The 20,718-nt window shown below is 39.9% G+C and overlaps 2 protein-coding genes and 1 pseudogene across 2 annotated transcripts; 1 reads left to right on the top strand and 2 right to left on the bottom strand.

Moving 5' to 3' along the window:
* Nucleotides 1–2,260: 2,260 nt before the first annotated feature.
* Nucleotides 2,261–3,703, bottom strand: LOC112169776 (squalene monooxygenase SE2). The gene is made up of 4 exons (XM_024306831.2): nucleotides 3,253–3,703; nucleotides 2,904–3,015; nucleotides 2,585–2,761; nucleotides 2,261–2,459 (listed from the first exon to the last, which is right to left on the bottom strand). Exons 1-4 carry the CDS (start codon nucleotides 3,457–3,459, stop codon nucleotides 2,455–2,457), a joined length of 501 nt encoding a protein of 166 aa, XP_024162599.1. The 5' UTR covers nucleotides 3,460–3,703; the 3' UTR covers nucleotides 2,261–2,454.
* A 1,574-nt stretch (nucleotides 3,704–5,277) lies between these two features.
* On the top strand, nucleotides 5,278–8,569 carry LOC112172132 (annotated as a pseudogene).
* An 8,829-nt stretch (nucleotides 8,570–17,398) lies between these two features.
* On the bottom strand, nucleotides 17,399–20,497 carry LOC112172133 (squalene monooxygenase SE1). The gene is made up of 8 exons (XM_024309328.2): nucleotides 20,088–20,497; nucleotides 19,670–19,781; nucleotides 19,277–19,454; nucleotides 18,979–19,147; nucleotides 18,648–18,866; nucleotides 18,284–18,559; nucleotides 17,888–18,166; nucleotides 17,399–17,771 (listed from the first exon to the last, which is right to left on the bottom strand). The coding sequence occupies exons 1-8, from the start codon at nucleotides 20,334–20,336 to the stop codon at nucleotides 17,667–17,669; spliced, it is 1,587 nt and encodes a 528-aa protein (XP_024165096.1). The 5' UTR covers nucleotides 20,337–20,497; the 3' UTR covers nucleotides 17,399–17,666.
* Between the last annotated feature and the right edge of the window lie 221 nt (nucleotides 20,498–20,718).

Here is a 20,718-nt window from a genome sequence, read left to right as displayed (position 1 = left end):
TAGATATAGCTCTGCGTCAACACGCCGCCACCGAAATGGCATAAAAGACATTTTTCGCTACCTTAGAGGTAAGGCGGATATAGGCTTATTCTATCCCTATGCATCAAGGAATGGATCAAACCCCCTTGATCCTCAGAATGATGCTCGCCTTGTTGGATATGCTGATATAGACTATCTATCAGACTCGCACAAGGCATGTTCCCAGATTGGTTATGTCTTTACCATTGGGAATACTGCAATTTCTTGGAGGTCTACGAAATAGACAGTTGTTGCTACCTCTTAGAATCATGCTGAGATACTAGCTCTTCATGAAGCAGTATGTGAATGTACATGGCTAAAAGTCGTTACAAAGCATGTTCAAAGCACATGTGGACTGCATTCCACCACTGATGAACCAACCATTATCTACGAGGATAATGCTGCTAATTACATAGAGCAGATAAAGATGAGTTTCATCAAAGGAGACAACACCAAACATATTGTATCGAAGTTCCCCTTCAATTAGCAACAACAGGAGCATCAGAAGATTGAAGTTAAGCATATTTGATTTGAAGACAATTGTGCAGACCTCTTTACCAAGTCACTACCAAAGTCTGCATTCCAGAAGCATGTTCAAGGTATTGGTCTACGTAAACTATCTGAATTACCTAACATGTAATTTTCAGGGGGAGTCGAAATCAGGGGGAGTATCTTGAAGCATACCCACTTGACCATCGTGTACTATTTTTGTCCTTCGTCCAGGGTTATTTTGTCCCACTGGGTTTTGTTACCTGGCAAGGTTTTAACGAGGCACATCTTTAGCATGGTCACCCCACTTATACTACATCCTGAAGATGCTTTGATTCGACATATACATGCATTTGCTCATCTTTTCCCTTCGACCACGGGTTTCTCCCACTGGGTTTACCGGGCAAGGTTTTGGTGTAGCAACTCTAATGCATCCCTCTCGTAGACATACTATCTACTTATGATGATGATAAGAAGACTTCACCTATCTCTATTGTGATACGACTACTCCACATACACGCGCGTTGTGCTCTTTTTCTCCTTCTACCAAGGTTGTTTTTCTCCCACAGGGTTTTTATTACTTGGCAAGGTTTTTGACGAGGCAACTTAGAAGCGCTCAGCCTAGGCAACACTATTGACATGAAATATCCAAGGGGGAGTGTTGTAAATAATTATGGCTAATATCATGTAAATAGATGGAGAGTCATATATGCCTTTCCTTTCACTATAGATTAGTGATTGATAGGATTATGAATAAGAGTAATTGACGTTGCTATTAAACATTGCCTATTTGTATACATCATGTACTCCTATATAAACCCCCTCATGGTGAGATGAATACACACACAATCTAATTCTCTGTGTCCAAACTCTCTCTCTCTCTCTCAGAAATTATTCTGTTTTACAACAAAAAGAGTATTTATTTTTCTTGAACTTCTCCCTCATTTTACCAAAAGAAAAGGTATATCAGCGAAAAGACTGAATTCTGAACAAACTGAGATCTAAAATCTAAACTTTGTGGTCCTGTTTGAGGCCAAGATTTTTAACACCAGAATGTAGTTAGGGTTCTGTATTTCGTTTGGAAGGAAATGAACAGACTAATGGATGAGTTTGTTTCCTACAAAAGTATGGCTAGAATTTAGCAATATTTTCATTCTTTTATCTATGAAAATTTGAATTAGCTTCTATTTGTGTGACATTTAATACCAGTATGACAGTACTTAATATGTAGAAATTGACCACAGTCAGATTTGGGATATATGTATGCTACAAGATCATAGGACATATATTTCTTGTGAACTAGCAGCTAGTAGTTTCCTGTTAAGCATACCTATAGTGCTGGTATTTTAGTTTTGGAGATGGCAAGTAAAAAGAAGATCTTCAAACATATGTAGAGAGTTTGGAGTATGTTCTAAGCTATGCAATGAATGCAATAAAAGAAAAAAATAAATATCTCTTAAGAGTATAGTTCCTGAAAATTCACAAATGGTTTCTCAGAATGTGAAAATTGGGGTGACGAGACAGTTCCTCACTTCCTCCCAATAAGATTCCACATTGAGGATGTAGTTGATATACTAACAGGATATATAGTGTTTCTGATGCATGGAAGCTTGGACAAGGCGGGTTTTCTACTGTTTACAAGGTAATACTATATATCTCTTAGAATAGTTTTAAATGGGTTTTAGTATTGATTCATAGCTAGGTGTACCAGATGCGAAAGAACAAATAACCCTGCCAACAAAACTTTCCTGTCAATACTAAACATGAGGTACCCCACTGTTACCTTTGGAGCACTAAGAGATTTGCGCAAATTTGAAAAGCAGCCGTCACACACGATTGCTAGTGGAGCATATGTTCTCATCTCCTCTCCAGCTTTGTTCTTGTAAATCACCCCCTTGACAATGCCCTTTTTCTCTATTAGTGTTGTCACTGATCCTTGTTCCATTTTCACACTGCAATGGAATTCCATGGGACATGAGTAAAATATTGAAACTTGAAACAGATTCCACCTCAGTAATCACATAAAGAATCCGTAGAATAGAAATATTGTAATATACATAAGGGAAATGTGCATTACTTTGAAAGAGTGGCAGCTTTTTCACGCATTCTTTGAATGAAACGCCCATTGTGTAAACTCCTCCCGGCCACATCTGAACTGTATTTCTCCAAGGGATAAGACAGTGTTGTATCCTTCCCTCTTTGTAAAGAGCATAACCAAACACTTTCTGGGCATCAATCGACTCATTCGCACAATCTGTGGTCACGAATAGATATTGTTCAATGTTCATCAAAATTTAGGTGCCAGTTTAGTAATAATCATTCAACTTCAGCAGAAGTATGAAGTTAAAGTAAACAACTTTACAATGCACACAATTCTAGATTAGGTGATTGCTTACCTTCACGACCCAACTCAATCAATTTGAGATATCCCCCAGGCTGCAACAGCTCCCCAACAATTCTGTCTGGCTCACTTAAGTCTCTTTCAATTACATGCACACGCCGTCCTTCCTGTAACAAGAAGCAAACAGATGCTTAACTCAGAAGCCCAAATTAGAAGGCACTAGAGCAAGACTTCCTAAACCTGAATGTAATAAACTTTAGGTAATGCCTATGACTACTATCCTTTTGAATTTTTCTTATATGTAACATTCTTTGGTTCTGTCTTGCTGCTGATTGTAAAGAATGGAACTTCAAATAAATAGAACAGAATCACATCAAATACTAAGAAAGAAATCATAATCTGACCTTGGCAAGAGTGTAAGCAAGAGCTGCACCAGCAACTCCGGCACCAACAATGATGACATCGGTAGTTTTCTCCTCCTCCATTTCCGGCAGAAACTCACCGTTTCCGAATTGTTTCTTTCCTCCCAAAATCGAGCTGATGATCATGAAGAAAATAGAGCCCAGCAAAGAAACTAACACCCCAGCCAAAACATACTCGTACGAAACCATCTTCAACAACTTTGGTGATCCAAGAATGGGAATGTAGTTTTGTGGGTCTATGTGACTCTGTGATTTAGTTCTTGGGAAGTGAAGGACTTGTGGTGATGGACAGTAATGGAAGTAGAGTAGGGTTTATATATAAGATACAGGTGTGTAGGGTTCTTCTTATATTTGGCGCCCTTTATGTTACAGACGAAAATATGATCACATGAAAATGAGCTAATGACTTGACCCAACTTCCACGATGCGTTCACAGTCTCGATCACTCCCAAGTCCAAGCATGCCAGTAGCAAACTTATAATCCGATTAATTTGATTACGTATTTGCATTTTTGTATAAAAGTATAACAAGAAGGAGACGAAAATATATAAATAAAATAGAGTTGCTTGCTTGGAGTGGAAGCCACACGTATGTACCGAAGGTTTCTTTGACCAGATTTTGTCTCAATTGGAGAGCTGAACTAGGTCTTCCGCTCTTTCTAGGTAACTTCTCACTGGTGACAGTGCCATTCCTTGACGAAATTTCTCATGTGTTTTATGATTTCATCGCTCATCAAAAGTTGCAAGACTCGGCAAATTATTATATATTTTTTTTCTTAAATAAATGTTAAGTTAACGCCAGAAATTAGTCAATTTGATAGAAAAAAATAACTTCACATAACTTATAAATAAATTTGACGAGTGAACCATCATTACTAAATCCATCAGTAGGTCACCCAATTTGTACACCCACCTACTGCTTTTGTATCTACCTAAAGAGGAAAGTTGTCTTCTACTTATGTGAAATAAGAGATTATGATATATCGGATTACTAAGTCCTACCAATTTGACAAGATTTATTCAACTACAAATGACTTATTCGTTAAGAAAAGTGAAATTAGAGACCAAGGAAAACATAGATGGTGAATATTGAATAAACGAATGATCCGCATCCGCTTCGTGAAATAAGGATTAAAATGAATTTATAATGTATTGAATGGAACATTGATTGCATCCCATTAAACATTGCCTAAGTGCAATTTTTTTTTACAGATGATTTATTTTCCAAATAATCTCTTCTGGTCGTGTTCTCTATATATATATATATATCCTATCCAGAGCGGAGCTCCGCTTTGAAATTAACGTGTGAAGTTCGAGTTTTGGGTCACTTTTCGGTCGCATATCCACATCTCGACCGTTCAGTTTTTAGGGACTACGTACTGTATAGATCATATCTGCAAATTTTCAGCCAAATTGATGATCGTTAAGGCATTGATAACTACTTTAAAGCTAATACGGTTCAGATTGACAGATTCAGTCTGTCCATTGGTTTGAGCGAGTTAGATACCTTAACGATCATCAATTTGGCAAAAAATTTATAGAGATGATCTATACAGTAGTACCTAAAAACTGAATGGTCAAGATGTGGATATGAGACTGAAAAGTTACCGAAAACTCGAACTTCACACTTTAATGTCAAAGCGGAACTCCGCTCTGGATAGAATCTGTATATATATATTATTAAAAAAGAATGTTGGATAATAATTTCCTCATGAACGTACAAAACATTATTCAATCTATCAATTTAAAAAAACGTTCTTAAACCCCCCAGAGTTTCTTTTGATTTAAAAAAGAAAAGGTAAACTAATTCCACATAGTTCTTCTGACTCTTCAGTCATGGGCAACTCTCCATAGCAAGCCCTTGATTGGCAAATCGTCCCCATTGTGATGTGACCTTATATTTATTTGTCTCTTCCAATATTAGGCGCCTCATATTTTATTTTTATTTAAGAAGAAACCACACCTCTGCTTCCAAGTTCCAAGTTCCCACAGCTCTCTCTATATAAACACATTCAAGTTCCCCAACTCTCCATCTCCATAAGTTCTTCACTTCCCAAACAAATCCCACGAACCAAATTCCCATTCTTCATTCCTAATCAGTTTTATTAAAGATGGTTTCTTACGAGTATATCCTGGGTGGGTTCTTAGCTTCTTTGCTGGGCTCTGTTTTTTTCATGATCATCAGTACTACTCTTGGTGGAAACAAAAAGGTCAAACCTTTAAGTGGAGCAAAGAGCAATGGGTTTGGGAACGGTGCGTTTCAGCCGGAAATGGAGGAGGAGAAAAGTACCGACGTCGTCATTGTTGGTGCCGGAGTTGCTGGTGCAGCTCTTGCTTACACTCTTGCCAAGGTCAGATTCTTTTATCACTTTTAGAATTTGATGAGAAATCTGTTAACAAAGAAAGCAAAATATTTTGTTTCATTGTTTGATCAGTGGAAGACTTGGTCAGTGTTGTTGTGGTGCTTTTGTGTTTGCTTTTTCAACCCACTTCAGCGCTCAAAACTTCAAGCCGGCTTTTTTTGACTCCTAGTACTTTTGCCTTAATCAAAATATTTTTGGCACAGATGAGGGTTCTTCAGTATATCATATTGATCAAAGTTAATTGCTATTAGCTCTTTCGATTTGTTTCTGTTGGGTAATAATTTGATCAGTATGGTCCAAAATGTACTTGAGGTTTCAAAACGAACCAAAGTATTTAGTCCAAACTGTACTTGAACTTTCATCTGAAGTTCCATACTTGACAATCAGTAGAAAGACAGAACTAGAGTATGTTAGTTGTTGCTAACATTGCTACCCTATTGTAAATAATATTTGAGAAGGCTTAAGGCGGAAGTATATGAATTACATAAGCATTGGCTAAAGTGGACACATTTAGATTTCAGATTTTGCTGTAGTGGCTGAGCAGTTGGTTCCATCTTTAATTTGGGGTTTGAGTTAAGCATATGTTTGTTTCATGTTACAGCAAGGACGTCATGTCCATGTCATTGAAAGAGACTTGACCGAGCCAGACAGAATTGTTGGCGAGCTTTTGCAGCCTGGGGGTTATCTCAAGTTGATTGAGTTGGGTCTTGAGGGTGAGCAATCTCCTAGCCAATACAGACATCCTTCGTTGTTCTTGTGTTATTTTGCATAGTTTCTGTGCTTATTGAATGATTTGTACTAAGTTGGCAGACAGTGGTTTTTAATCATTAATATCTACTTGTGGCTGCAGAATGCGCAAATGAGTCCATTGATGCTCAGAAGGTGTTTGGATATGCTCTATACAAAGATGGAAAGGATACAAAACTGACTTATCCCTTGGAAAAATACAGTTCAGATGTGGCTGGGAGAAGTTTCCACAATGGGCGTTTCATCCAAAGAATGCGTGAAAAAGCTGCAACTCTTGCAAAGTAATCTTCTTATCCCTTTTAAGTCTATTGCAAGCTTTTTATTCTATGGATTCTTATATGTGATTACTTTGGTGGAATCTGTTTCAAGTTTCAATCTGTTGCTCATGTTCTTTTCTCTGGAACTTCATTGCAGTGTGAAATTAGAACAAGGATCAGTGACAACACTGATCGAGGAAAAGGGCATTGTCAAAGGGGTCATTTACAAAAACAAGGCTGGAGAGGAGATGAGAACATATGCTCCACTAACAATCGTGTGTGATGGCTGCTTTTCAAATCTGCGCAAATCACTCAGTGCACCAAAGGTAATAATGAAGTGCCACACTTGATAAAATCAACAATTTGAACTTGATTTTGTTACAGAAGTTTTTTTCTTTCTTGAGACCAACAGTGTTATTATTTATTGCTGCAGGTTGAAAGTCCCTCTTGTTTTGTTGGTTTGATCTTGGAAAATTGTGAGCTGCCACACGCAAATCATGGACATGTCATTTTGGGAGACCCTTCACCCATCCTGTTTTATCCTATCAGTAGCACCGAGATTCGCTGTTTGGTCGATGTACCTGGAACAAAAGTACCTTCAGTAGCTAGTGGTGAAATGGCTAGCTATCTGAAAACTGTGGTGGCTCCTCAGGTATCTTTCATTCCTTTGAATAATTTTGTTGACTCGATTAGTTTAAACTTGATTTACATACCGATATGATTGAATTGAACTAATCTGAGAACTTTGTATTTCAGGTTCCCCCACAGCTGTACAATGCTTTTATGGTTGCAGTAGAGAAAGGAAACATTAGATCCATGCAAAACAAAAGCATGGCTGCTAATCCTGTTCCCACTCCTGGTGCAATTTTGTTAGGGGATTCCTTCAACATGAGGCATCCTTTAACAGGAGGAGGAATGACTGTGGCTCTTTCAGACATTGTTCTTCTCCGCGATCTTCTTAGACCCCTGCGTGATCTCAATGATGCACCGGCCTTGTGCAATTACCTTGAATCATTCTACACACTTCGGAAGGTAAAGCCAACAATTTGATAACTCTTAACTAAAACCTTCTTTATTTATGTGATTTTATGTCCCAGAGACTTATTCTTTTGTGGTTCTTGTTTTGCTGACATTATGCTTTGTATTCATTGCAGCCTGTGTCATCTACCATAAATACATTGGCAGGTGCTTTGTACAAGGTTTTTTGTGCATCACCTGATCCAGCAAGACAGGAAATGCGTGAAGCATGTTTCGGCTATTTGAGCCTTGGAGGCATCTGTTCATATGGACCCGTATCTCTTCTCAAATATCTGTTCATCTGGTCTTAACCCCCGTCCACTGCACTTGTTTCTCCATTTCTTTGCTGTTGCTATTTATGGCGTAGGGCGCTTGATGTTTCCATTCCCTTCACCTAAACGCATGTGGCTTGGGGCTAGATTGATCTTGGTATGTTAACAAGATTCTCCCACAACTTTCGTATGAAAACATTTGTCAATTACAAATCTGCATCTGCACATAACTGAGTTCTTATACAAATGTTTCTGGTTTTATATTTTCAGAGTGCATCAGGCATCATATTCCCGATTATAAAGGGAGAAGGAGTTAGACAGATGTTCTTTCCTGCAACAGTGCCAGCATATTACAGATCTGCACCTGTTTACTGAAAAAATGGAGACAAGCATATTTGGAGATGGACATAGTTAACCAGATTATTTTGTTCTTGTGTTATGATAACCCAATTTGTATCAAAGGAGCAGCATTTGTTCCACCCAAAAAGTACAGACGGGGGTCACTGCTAAAAGTAGGACAGAACCAATTATGTTCTTAATTCTATTCAGATTAGTTGTTTTGCCATGGAAGCAAGTAAGAACAATGAACCTAAACTTGTACAAAGCTATAGCAGTGGCTAACAATCCACATTGTTTTTCAGTCATTTCGTTGGTTCAAGTGCAAACGAGTAAACTAATTTGACATTTTATACCGGTAGTCGTTATTCACACTACCAAACTATTAAAGAAGAAAAAAGTTAGCCAAAGAATCTGTTACAACTTAAAATCCCTATATCACTCTCAAATACCAACTAACCAAACTCGAAGAGAAAATGAAGTGAAGAACTAGAGGAGGGAATGCACCTCAAAGGCAACATGCTTTTCAAGCAAGCTCGATGCTTTGACATCGCCATTCATTCAACTACGACTAAACCAGGAATGTCTGAAGGAGCACAAGGTCTCCTAACCTTGATAAATCAGGGAATACTTCTGCAGACCTTGTGCTCAGAAGGTTCTGCACAATGACAATCATTAACAGAAGAGATTATGAAAGAAAGATAGGGAAGCCAAGCCATTTGTAAGATCATTTATCAGAAGAATTCTAATATATACGATCTCCTATATTTGTATAAATCAAAATAAGACCACATACATTCATCTTAATAAAATAATAATAATAATAATAATAACGAGGAAAAGGAATATATGAAGAAAACTTCATTACATGTAGGAGGAGGATATTTAATCATGTGTTTAAGTATAATGTATTTGAGAGAGATTGATGAGAGAGATGTGTATTATTATTGAGAATAGGAGCCCTATATATAGGGATTACAAAGTGCTAGTTCTAATGTTACAAGGAATACCAATCCGTGTAGGATTGGGAAATCTAGAACCTTCTCTCCTATTGCTACTCCTAGTTTGATAAGGCACACTAAATCGATATTCCTTCAACACTCCCCCTTGTGCCGCTTCAAACTTGGTGGTGACGCTTCATCCGTTGCCTCGTTAAAAACCTTGCCAGGTAACAAAAACCCTGTGGGATAAAAATAACCCTGGTCGAAGGACAAAAAGAGCACAACACGTCCTTCACTCTTCGAGATCGAACATGTAGACATCATAACTCCCCCTGATGTCGATATCTCCCCCTGATTGCTATAATCGTGGGAGTTCGGATAACTTTCTCAATCCGATGCTCTTCACATGTTTCTCGAAGGTGGATTTAGGTAACGACTTAGTGAATAAGTCCGCTACATTATCCTCTGATCGGATTTGATTCACTTCAATCTTTAGAAGTGATTGTTGTTGCTGATTATAAAAGAACTTAGGCGATATATGCTTGGTGTTGTCGCCCTTGATGAAACCTAACTTCATTTGTTCAATACAAGCTGCATTATCCTCATAAATGCATGTAGGTTCATTTGTGGTAGACTTCAAACCACAACTTCCTTGAATGTGTCGAATTACAGACCTTAGCCATACACATTCACGTACAGCTTCATGTAGAGCAATAATCTCTGCATGATTTGAGGAAGTAGCAACAAGGATCTGTTTTGTAGACCTCCAAGATATCGCAGTGCTTCCCATGGTAAAGACATAACCAGTTTGGGAGCGGCCTTTGTGAGGGTCAGAGAGGTACCTTGCATCAGCAAAACCCATCAAGACATCATTGTCGTTTTGATGGAGGGAGATAGGAGAACGCCGGCCACCATGAGCGGTGGCGGCGCCGACGGCGGCAACATGGCCGGCGGCCATTCCATGGACGGGGGCGTTTTGCCTTTTGGGGTCCAATCCCAATTTTCCGTCATTCCTTTTCTCTCTGTAGGGATAGAATAGGCCCATATCAATCGTACCTCTTAGGTATCGAAAGATTGTCTTTATACCAATCCAATGGCGGCGTGTTGGCGCAGAGCTATGTCGAGCTAACAAGTTCACTGCGAATGAGATATCCAGTCTTGTGCATTGAGCTAAGTACAATAATGCGCCTATTGCACTCAAATAGGGCACCTCGGCCTCTAATGGTTCTTCGTCCTCATCCCTTGGACGAAACGGATCTTTTCCGGGCTCAAGACTACGGCCGATCATGGGAGTACTCGTAGGCTTTGCTTTATCTTCATTAAAGCGCCTTAGGATTTTCTGAGTATATGCAGACTGATGGATCAAGATTCCATCACTACGGTGCTCGAGTTCTAAACCGAGACAAAACCGTGTTTTCCCAAGATCTTTCATCTCAAATTCGGATTTCAAGTATTTAGCAGTTTCCTTCAACTCATCTAGAGTTCCAATTAGGTTCATGTCATCGACATAAACTGCTACGATTGCAAATCCGGAACTTGTTCTTTTAATGAACACGCATGGGCATATTTCATTGTTAATATATCCCTTCCCAATCAAGTAGTCACTTAGACGGTTATACCACATCCGTCCGGATTGTTTTAATCCATATAGTGAGCGTTTTAATCTTATTGAAAACGCGCTCCGTGGTTTAGAGCCACTTGATTTGGGTAATTGAAGTCCATCTGGAACCTTCATATATATCTCTGAATCTAGATCCCCATAGAGATATGCTGTAACCACATCCATAAGCTGCATGTCAAGTTTTTCGGAAACTACCAAACTGACAAGGTAGCGGAACGTTATAACGTCCATTACGGGAGAATATGTCTCCTCGTAGTCAATTCCAGGGCGTTGTGAGAAACCTTGCGCCACAAGGCGGGCTTTGTATCTAACAACCTCGTTTTTCTCATTACGCTTTCTAACAAAGACCCATTTATGGCCAACAGGCTTTACACTTGGGGGTGTCTGCGTTACAGGCCCAAATACCTGTCTCTTTGTTAGTGAATCCAATTCAACCTGGATTGCATCTTTCCATTTAGGCCAATCCGCTCTTCGTTGACATTCTTCAACAGAGCGAGGTTCGATATCATCATATTCTATAATTCCTTTTGCAATATGATATGCAAATGCATCATCAATCGCTATAGAATTTCTATCCATCATCTCATGTACACTAGTGTAATTTATGGAGATCTCTCTATTCTCTGGAGTTGGTTCTGACATTGGAGCCTCCCCCAATGATGTCTCTTGGACATAACCATAATCCGGAATATTCTCATGAGATGGATTATTTACATCGATGATTAATGGATTATTTTGTGCCGAACTCGCTTTCTTTCTTGGGCGAGAATCCATCGAACCTATGGGCCTCCCGCGCTTCTTGGTGGGAGCCGTGGGCCTAGCCACAACGTCACCATCATTGAGAGATGGGACGTTGGCGCCATGCTCATGCATTCTTGAGTTGGCGTCATGTCCTCTACTTTTAGGGACATCAATCCTTGCAGGCACGTTTGCAGCAGGTATGTGTGATCTCGTCACTTTAGCGATATCAGAAAATGCATCAGGCATCGAATCTGCTACGTTCTGAAGATCGAGAATTCTCCGCACTTCAATTTCTGACTGTGCGGTTCGGGGATCAAGATGAGACAGAGTGGGGACAGACCACGACAATTCCTGTCGTTCTTGTTGAACATTGATGTTCTTATCTCCCCCTAACGACGGGAAGACTGTCTCATCGAAGTGACAATCCGCAAATCTAGCGGTAAAGAGATCGCCTGTCAAGGGTTCTATGTAGCGGATAATCGTTGGAGAATCATATCCAACATAAAGGCCTAATCGTCTTTGAGGACCCATTTTGGTGCGCTGTGGCGGCGCAATAGGCACATAGACTGCACACCCAAATATGCGTAAGTGTGAGACATCAGGCTCATACCCAGTAACCATCTGGGACGCAGAGAAGGGTTGAGTGGCAGTGGGCCTCAGACGAATAAGCACAGCTGCATGCAATATTGCATAGCCCCAAGCAGAAATAGGGAGATTGGTGCGCATCACCAATGCTCGAGCAACCATTTGTAGTCGTTTAATGGTGGCTTCTGCGAGACCATTTTGGGTATGAACATGAGGAACAGGATGTTCAACAGCAATCCCAATGGACATGCAATAATCATCAAAAGTCTTTGATGTAAACTCCCCAGCATTGTCTAATCTTATAGACTTAATGGGATGATCAGGGTGGTGAGCCCGTAACTTAATTATTTGTGCTAGGAGTTTAGCAAATGCAGCGTTCCTTGTGGACAATAGCATGACATGTGACCAGCGTGTCGATGCATCAACCAACACCATAAAATCTAAATGGTCCGCATGGTGGTTGAATAGGTCCACAAATATCACCTTGGATTCTTTGCAAGAATGGTATATTTTCTTTGGTGTCCTTTGCATAGGATGGTCTCGATCCTAACTTTGCTAAAGAGCAGGCTTTGCAGAACGAATGATGGGCTTTGGAAACAACCAATGAGGATTTTGGTTGAGCCATGAAGTCACAATGGACCTTAGAAGTAAAAATGGGAGTCAAGGGAGCAGGGGTGGCGTCAAAGCCACCCTTGGGCCGCAGGGGGATGGCGGCGCCGACCGGGGATGGCCGGACTTGAGGGGGAAAGGCGCCGTGAGGCGCAGGTGCTCCTCCTTGATCCAAATTTCGAGTTTTACTTCCTTTCGTTCTGAAAAAGGGATGTCCGTGTGAAGTCTTTAATATACGGATCATCATGTCACGACCTGGGTGTCCCAAACGGTCGTGCCAAAGCCTATACGTGTCGGAATCCCATAAATCATCTCTCATGACATGGTTGGATTCAATGACTCGAATAGTGGTTGCATACAACCCACTAGAGCGACACATAAGTTTCTCTAATACTCGTTTATTTCCGTAGTCATTAGAGGTGATGCAAAGGAACTCTTGTCCATTCTCACAATGCGTTTCCGCATGAAAACCATTGGCTCTTATATCTTTAAAATAATAAAGTTCGAAAAACATGTCTACGACATGAGATAAAATAAATCGATACTTTATTAATAATATCCAATGATGACACCAAAGTTTCGTGACCATAATCTAATCCAATATAAAAATCAAATCGTAGACAAATCGTAGTCACTCTATCCGTTCGATAATTTCAATTTAGTTGTGACCAGGTAAGGTAAGGCGAGATTTTGGTGGAGCGTTGCTCACTTTTAAAACCGTTCTCTCAAATCAAAACCTTGCCTAGACATCACAAGTACTCTTGAGTACGCCTAGAGGGAAAGAGTTAATACAATAAGTCATTTTATTGATTTAAGGCATAATTGCCATGACATAATTCTTGGAAAAATAAAAGACTATAAATAAAAATCTGCGGTATTTTGTCTTCATCGCCAGATTTAAAGTCTTTGTGAACTCGAAGTCTTGATCACCATGATGCGACTACCTTCGTAGGTACATTGCAAATTCAGGTCCATTGATCAGACGTTCCATATCAGAAATAGACACCATAAAGAGGATTCTCCCTTGATTGAGGCGCATTGGCGCAATATGCATAGTCCCTAAGACTAGTGGCGTTGGAAAGTGGTGCCCATGGCCAACGTTGGCTCCATGGTTTCCAACCCTATGTCCCTCAAAATCACGCCTCCTACGGTCGTGTGATTGTCGCCTTGAGTGATTACCTTCTTGAGCGTTTCGATCATATGGATCATGACGTCGATGGCGACTTTCTCTAGCCATAAGACGATGCTCTTGATAGCTATCTTGAAGCCTATCAAATCTTCTTTTCACAAGTTCATTGCCATGTCTTTCAGTAGTGACCATAGCTTCAATAAGCTGTTGAAAACTTGTGATCCGCCTTGCATTTACATGAGTCCGGAATAAGTCAGAGGACCTCATAGCATAGACGGGGAAGGTATTGAGGGTTTTCTCAATCAATTGGTCTTCTGTGATTGTTTTTCCACAGAGACGCATCATTGCTCTGATGCTGAGAGCTTTCGAATAAAATTGCATGACAGTGTCAAATTCAGAAAAGCGGAGATGTTTCCATTCTGCTTCTGTATTCGGAAGTATGGAGTCACGAACATTGCCATATCGTTCGCGAAGCGCATACCAAAGCTTTATGGCGCTATCCTCATTTATGAACTCAAACTGTAGGTCACTATCCATGTGACGTTTCATGAAGGCAAGTGCCTTGGAATTATCTTTCTCAGTTTGAGGGTCTGGAGCTGTTTCTATAGGACAAGGCTCTTGGATTGTATGCAATAAATCACGAGCAATGAGGTGGATCTCGACATCAGTGACCCAAATTAAGTACCTTTTGCCTGCATAATCCAATGGAACAAAATCGAGTTTGTTTGTGTTTGACATCCTGAAAGATGAAACAAAAACAAGTTAGTTTCGGAGTCAATGCTTCCACGAAAACTAAATAAGATTTCCGAGCTATGCTACCAAGAAATCGATTTCCAAGAATAATTGGATTAGACCGAAACAATGATGTTTATATGGTCGTTAATCGATGCTTACGGACGCTCTTAGTCCGAAGTCTTACGAACGCTCTTAGTTCGTTAATTGCGTGAATCCCCACGATTCCGCTTTTCAAGAATCGAACCCACGTTATAAGAAAGGTGGGATGTAGAAGAAGGGAGGTTTTCAAGTCCCCGAGAAAAGAAGAAATATTTAAATTTCGAATTATAGGAACTTCAAAACTTACTCTTTTGAATACTTGTTGAAAATTCGGAGCAGATTCTGTTCTGAGCAGCTTGTACTTCGATTGGTGTACAGATCTCAATATAACTCCGATAAGGCTGAAATTCGGAGGTTGGATGGAAGAGACAGAGACGAACAACTTTGATGAAGAAAGTTTTTCGATCTGAGCTTCCTAACTAGACGTTTCGAGGCTTGCAAGAAGACGGATGTGCACAGGAACGGGAAAAAGATGCAGTGGGTGTGCGTTGGCTTGTTTGCGCAGCAGGGATGCTTCGGTGGCAGCAGGCTGGAACGCAGGGCTGCAGGGAGGGGGCAGCAGGGGCTGCTGTGCAAGGTTGCAAGCACACGGGTGCTCGGGCTGCAGCGAAGGCTCGGCTAGCTCGGGCTAGGGGCTGCTTTGTGAATGAGTTTTGGTTTTCTGTTTTGTGGTTAGAGTCGTGCTGATAACGTGTTTAAGTATAATGTATTTGAGAGAGATTGATGAGAGAGATGTGTATTATTATTGAGAATAGGAGCCCTATATATAGGGATTACAAAGTGCTAGTTCTAATGTTACAAGGAATACCAATCCGTGTAGGATTGGGAAATCTAGAACCTTCTCTCCTATTGCTACTCCTAGTTTGATAAGGCACACTAAATCGATATTCCTTCAACATCATGCACTTTTAATGGTCCATGTTTTTTTTCTTTTAATGGTCCATCCACTGGACTTGGTTGTCTACTAGTATGAAATCTAACATTCACACCAACTGCTACAATATCCAGTCGTATAGTAGTGATGAAGCAACAGAAGATCAATCATACATTGACCTCTTTTGGGACAGTCAGAACAGGAGACAAGCTAGTGTACTGCCATGTGGAGTTTTGGAGTCAGCTGTAAAGCTCCCCCAGCATGCGTTTATATCAATACAAGATGACACTATGACGGATGATCATGCTAGCTGTTGCCATGATCATTATTACCCAGATTATTTTGTTTTAGTGTTATGATAACTCAATTTGCATCAAAGAAAGCAGCATTTGTTCCTCGCAGAAAGTATGGATGGGGGTGAATGCTAAAAGTAGGAGAGAACCAATTATGTTCTTAATTCTTTTAGGATAGTTGTTCTGCCATGGAGGCATGTCAGAATTAATGAACCTAACCTTGTACAAAGTCATAGCAGTAGTAATTGGTAAATAATTCACTTTTTTTTTCAGTCATTTACTTGGTTCGAGTGCAAACGAGTTAACTAATTTGTCCTTTTATAATGGTAGTCGTTATTCACACTACAAGAATGTAAAGGACATTAGTCATAAACTATAAAAGAAGAAAACAATTAGCCAAAGAATCTGTAGCAATCTCCATGTCACTCAAATACCAACTAAACAAACTCGAAGAGACAATGAAGTGAAGAACTAGGGTATAAAATCCACATCAAAGGCGACATGCTTCTTAAGTAAGCTCCATAACCTTGATAAAACAGGGAATGCTTCTGCAGACCTTGTGCTCAGAAGGTTCTGCACATTGACAATCATCAAAAGAAGAGATTATGAAAGAAAGAGGGGCAAGCCAGGCCATTTGTAGGAGCATTTATCAAAAGAACACCGCATTCATCTTATTTCTTATTACAAAAAACAATACCAGGAAAAGGAATGAATGAAGAAAACTTCATAAATCTAGAATATTTAATCCTGTACTTCTAATGGTACATGTTTTTCTTTTCCCTTGAAAATTAAACAATGTAATGGTCCAGCCACTGGTATGAAATCTAACATTCATCCCAACTGTTACAATATCCTGCTTTATAGTAGTGATGAAACAACCTAAGATCAATCATACGTTGACCTCTTTTGGGATGGTCAGAACAGAGCACTCTCTGAGAACTTGATTCCAGTTGTAGGGTCGGTAACGATCAACCAATGCATTGTTAAGGTTCATGGCATTCTCCTTTGGTGTGTTAAGACAAATAAAAGATGACACCAAGAAAGGTTTCTGGTCATGCTAGCTGTTGCCATTCCTTCAGGGATCATTTGGTTTTGGTGGTGGGCATTTTTTCTCTTAATTTAGACATTCCTAGCTAGATTATGGGGATGACATCTAATTTGGCTTCATGAATGTACCCATGTCTTCTTAAGGGGGATTCAATGCTCTAGTTCTCAGCTTTCTTCACTCTCCAAGTTTGGTTCTTTGCATTTGGGAGTGATAAGATATTATTCGTATCAAGTTTTACTTATGTAGGGAGTGGAACATGGAATCCACCTCAAGGCAACCACTGCTTGGGCTTACCGTTTGGCAGTTCTAGAGTGGTATTCTTTTCCTTTTCTGTGCTTCGTAAGTTGGTAGTCACAATGTATTGTGGACTAAACATCGTGAGCGTATTCGGAACTGTGAACAATTACCGAATGAATTGTTTAGTTAGTTTACTCGTAGGCATTTGAGATATAGATAAGCCAATGACCAAAAAACTGAATTATTTATCACTGCTATAGCTTTGTACAAGTTTGATTAAATGGTAAATGTAGCTCGTTCCTATTGCAGAACAACAACTCTAAAAGAATTAAGAACATGATTTGCTATCTCCTAAATTTAGCATTCTCCCCCATCTTGATCTCTAATTTCTATTAGGGGAACTAAGACTGCTGATACTGATACAAATTGGTTTATCATCTATAAAAAATCTGGGTAGTAAATGACTGTGTCCAAATATTCATGTGTCATTTCTTCAATGAACAGGTGGTGATCTATAATATGCTGGCACCGTTGCTGGAAAGAACATCTGTCTAACTCCTTCTCCCTTTATAATGGGGAATATGATGCCTGATGCACTCTGAAAAATAAAAACCAGGAACATTTAATAAGTAGCTAGACAATTAGGTGTATACGGGAACTTGTAATTGATGAGCATGTTGATGACAAAGTAGTGTGGATAGTTGGTTAACATACCAAGATCAATCTAAACCCAAGCCAGGTGCGTTGAGGTGAAGGGAATGGAAGCATTAACCGCCCAACACCATAGATAGCAACAGCAAAGAAATGGAGGAACAAGTGAAGCGGACGAGGGTTAAGGCCAGAGAGCAGAGATACTGGTCCATATGAACAGATTCCTCCAAGGCTCAAATAGCCAAAACATGCTTCACGCATTTCCTGTCTTGCTGGATCAGGCGATGCACAAAACACCTTGTACAAAGCACCTGCCAATGTGTTTATAGTAGATGACACAGGCTGCAATGAAAATGGAGCACAACATCAGCAAAGCAAACACCGAATGCCACATTGGGTAGAGTTTTCTTGATAAAAGAAAAAAGTTTGAGTTACTAGTTTTCTGACTGGGGCCTTTACCTTACGCAATGTATAAAATGATTCAAGGTAATTGCACAAAGCAGGTGCATCATTGAGATCACGTAGGGGTCTAAGAAGATCGCGGAGAAGAACTATGTCTGAAAGAGCCACGGTCATCCCTCCTCCTGTTAAAGGATGCCTCATATTGAATGAATCCCCCAACAAAATTGCACCAGGAGTGGGAACAGGATTAGCAGCCATGCTTTTGTTTTGCATGGATCTAATGTTTCCTTTCTCTATTGCAACCATAAAAGCATTGTACAGCTGTGGGGGAACCTGAAATACAATGTAGTCATCATATTAGTCCAGTTCAGATTTTTATCAACTGTAGACTAATCAAGTCAAGTAAACTACAGATGCATACCTGAGGAGCCACCACAGTCTTCAAATAGTTGGCCATTTCACCACTAGCAACTGAAGGTACTTTTGTCCCAGGTACATCGACCAAGCAACGAATCTCAGTGGAACTAATAGGGTAAAACAGGATGGGTGAAGGGTCTCCCAAAATCACATGTCCATGATTTGCATGTGGAAGATCACAGTTCTCTAACACCAAACCAACAAAACAAGAGGGACTTTCAACCTGCAGCAGTAACAAAAAACATTGTTGGTCTAATGAAAGAGCAAAACATCCTATGATTGAGTCTGATACATAACAAATGCTTGATCTTCCAATATTGAAAATGCATCATTACCTTTGGAGCACTGAGAGATTTGCGCAGATTTGAAAAGCAGCCATCGCACACGATTGTTAGTGGAGCATATGTTCTCATCTCCTCTCCAGCCTTGTTCTTGTAAATCACCCCTTTGACAATGCCCTTTTCCTCGATTAGTGTTGTCACCGATCCTTGTTCCAATTTGACACTGCAATGGAAATTCCATTTGACATGAGTAAAAGATTGAAACTTAAAACAGATACCACCAATCACAGAATGAATCTGTAGAATACAAATCTGGTAAATTGTAATATACTTGAAGGGAAAGGAGGATTACTTTGAAAGAGTTGTAGCTTTTTCACGCATTCTTTGAATAAAACGCCCATTGTGGAAACTTCTCCCAGCCACATCTGAACTATACTGCTCCAAGGGATAAGATAGTTTTGTATCCTTGCCATCTTTGTAAAGAGCATAACCAAACACCTTCTGAGCATCAATTGACTCGTTTGCACAATCTGCAGCCACAAATAGATACTGTTATCATGTGGCCATGTAGTACTAATTAATCATTTAAAGCAGAAACTATGGCAATGTAATGGAATCATAGAATTCTGAACAGCTTCTGCTATAATGACAGCAGTTTTAAATTGGGGATGGAATCAAACAACTTTGAACTTCAACTTCAAAGATGTACACAGTTCATTTTAAACTGAATAAGGAGATTGCTTACCTTCAAGACCCAACTCAATCAATTTGAGATAACCCCCAGGCTGCAAAAGCTCACCAACAATTCTGTCTGGCTCACTCAAGTCTCTTTCAATAACATGTACACGCCGTCCTTCCTGTTACAAAAAGCAAACGTATGCTTAACTCAAAAGCCCAAATTACAGATTTAGCTCCAAACTCTTCCGCAACAAGATATCTAGACTCTAAAGTTCTCCCCTTTTCGAAATGCCTTCACATCACACATAAAATGTGGGTTCAATCACACCCCTGTTTCTGAAATTTGAAAGCTCTTGTATGCAATATTCATCTAAAATTACTAGTATTTATTAATTTCTAACAAAATCCCAATCGAATTCTAAAGCTAAAAGCAAACTTGGGTAAATGCTTCAATAAGAGATTTCATATTGTCACTACAATCTGACCTTGGCAAGAGTGTAAGCAAGAGCTGCACCGGCAACTCCGGCGCCGACAATGACGACGTCGGTACTTTTCTCCTCCTCCTCCATCTCCGGCCGAAAAGCACCGTTCTGCGGCATCCTTACAAACCCATTATTAGTTTTCAAATCCTCCACCTTTTTCTTGGCGCTAAAAGTGCTGCAGATGATCATGAGGAAAACAGAGCCGAGCAGAGAAGCCAAGACTCCACCCAGAACGTACTCGTAAGACACCATCTTTACCAAGATTCACGGAAACCGATGCTCTAGATTGAAGAGAAGAACAAGAAGAAGAACGAGGCACTTGGGATTCTCTGTCTCTCTCTATGTATGAAGCTATGAATCAGTTTAGTTTTTACGTGTTGGGAAATGAAGAAGCTTTTGTGGTTATGGTGACAGCTACAGAACTCCAACGGGGTTTATATAAGACTAGTTAGACGCAACGAGTACAAGTTAGTAGTACGTGTAGGCGCCTAAAGACCCAAACTAAAACGTGTAGGCGCCTACCCATTATTAATTATTTTGTGTAAAACAGGTTGTGTTAGTGTGTAGTTGAGCCTATGCTAGAGCGGGATGGGGGTCATGGGATGGAACGACAAAAGTCGGGTCAGTTGTGACT

Source organism: Rosa chinensis, chromosome 6 (assembly GCF_002994745.2).
Source record: "Rosa chinensis cultivar Old Blush chromosome 6, RchiOBHm-V2, whole genome shotgun sequence".
NCBI classification, from domain to species: domain Eukaryota; kingdom Viridiplantae; phylum Streptophyta; class Magnoliopsida; order Rosales; family Rosaceae; genus Rosa; species Rosa chinensis.
Note: the sequence above shows the minus strand (reverse complement) of the source record. Positions and strands in the feature narration are given on the sequence as shown.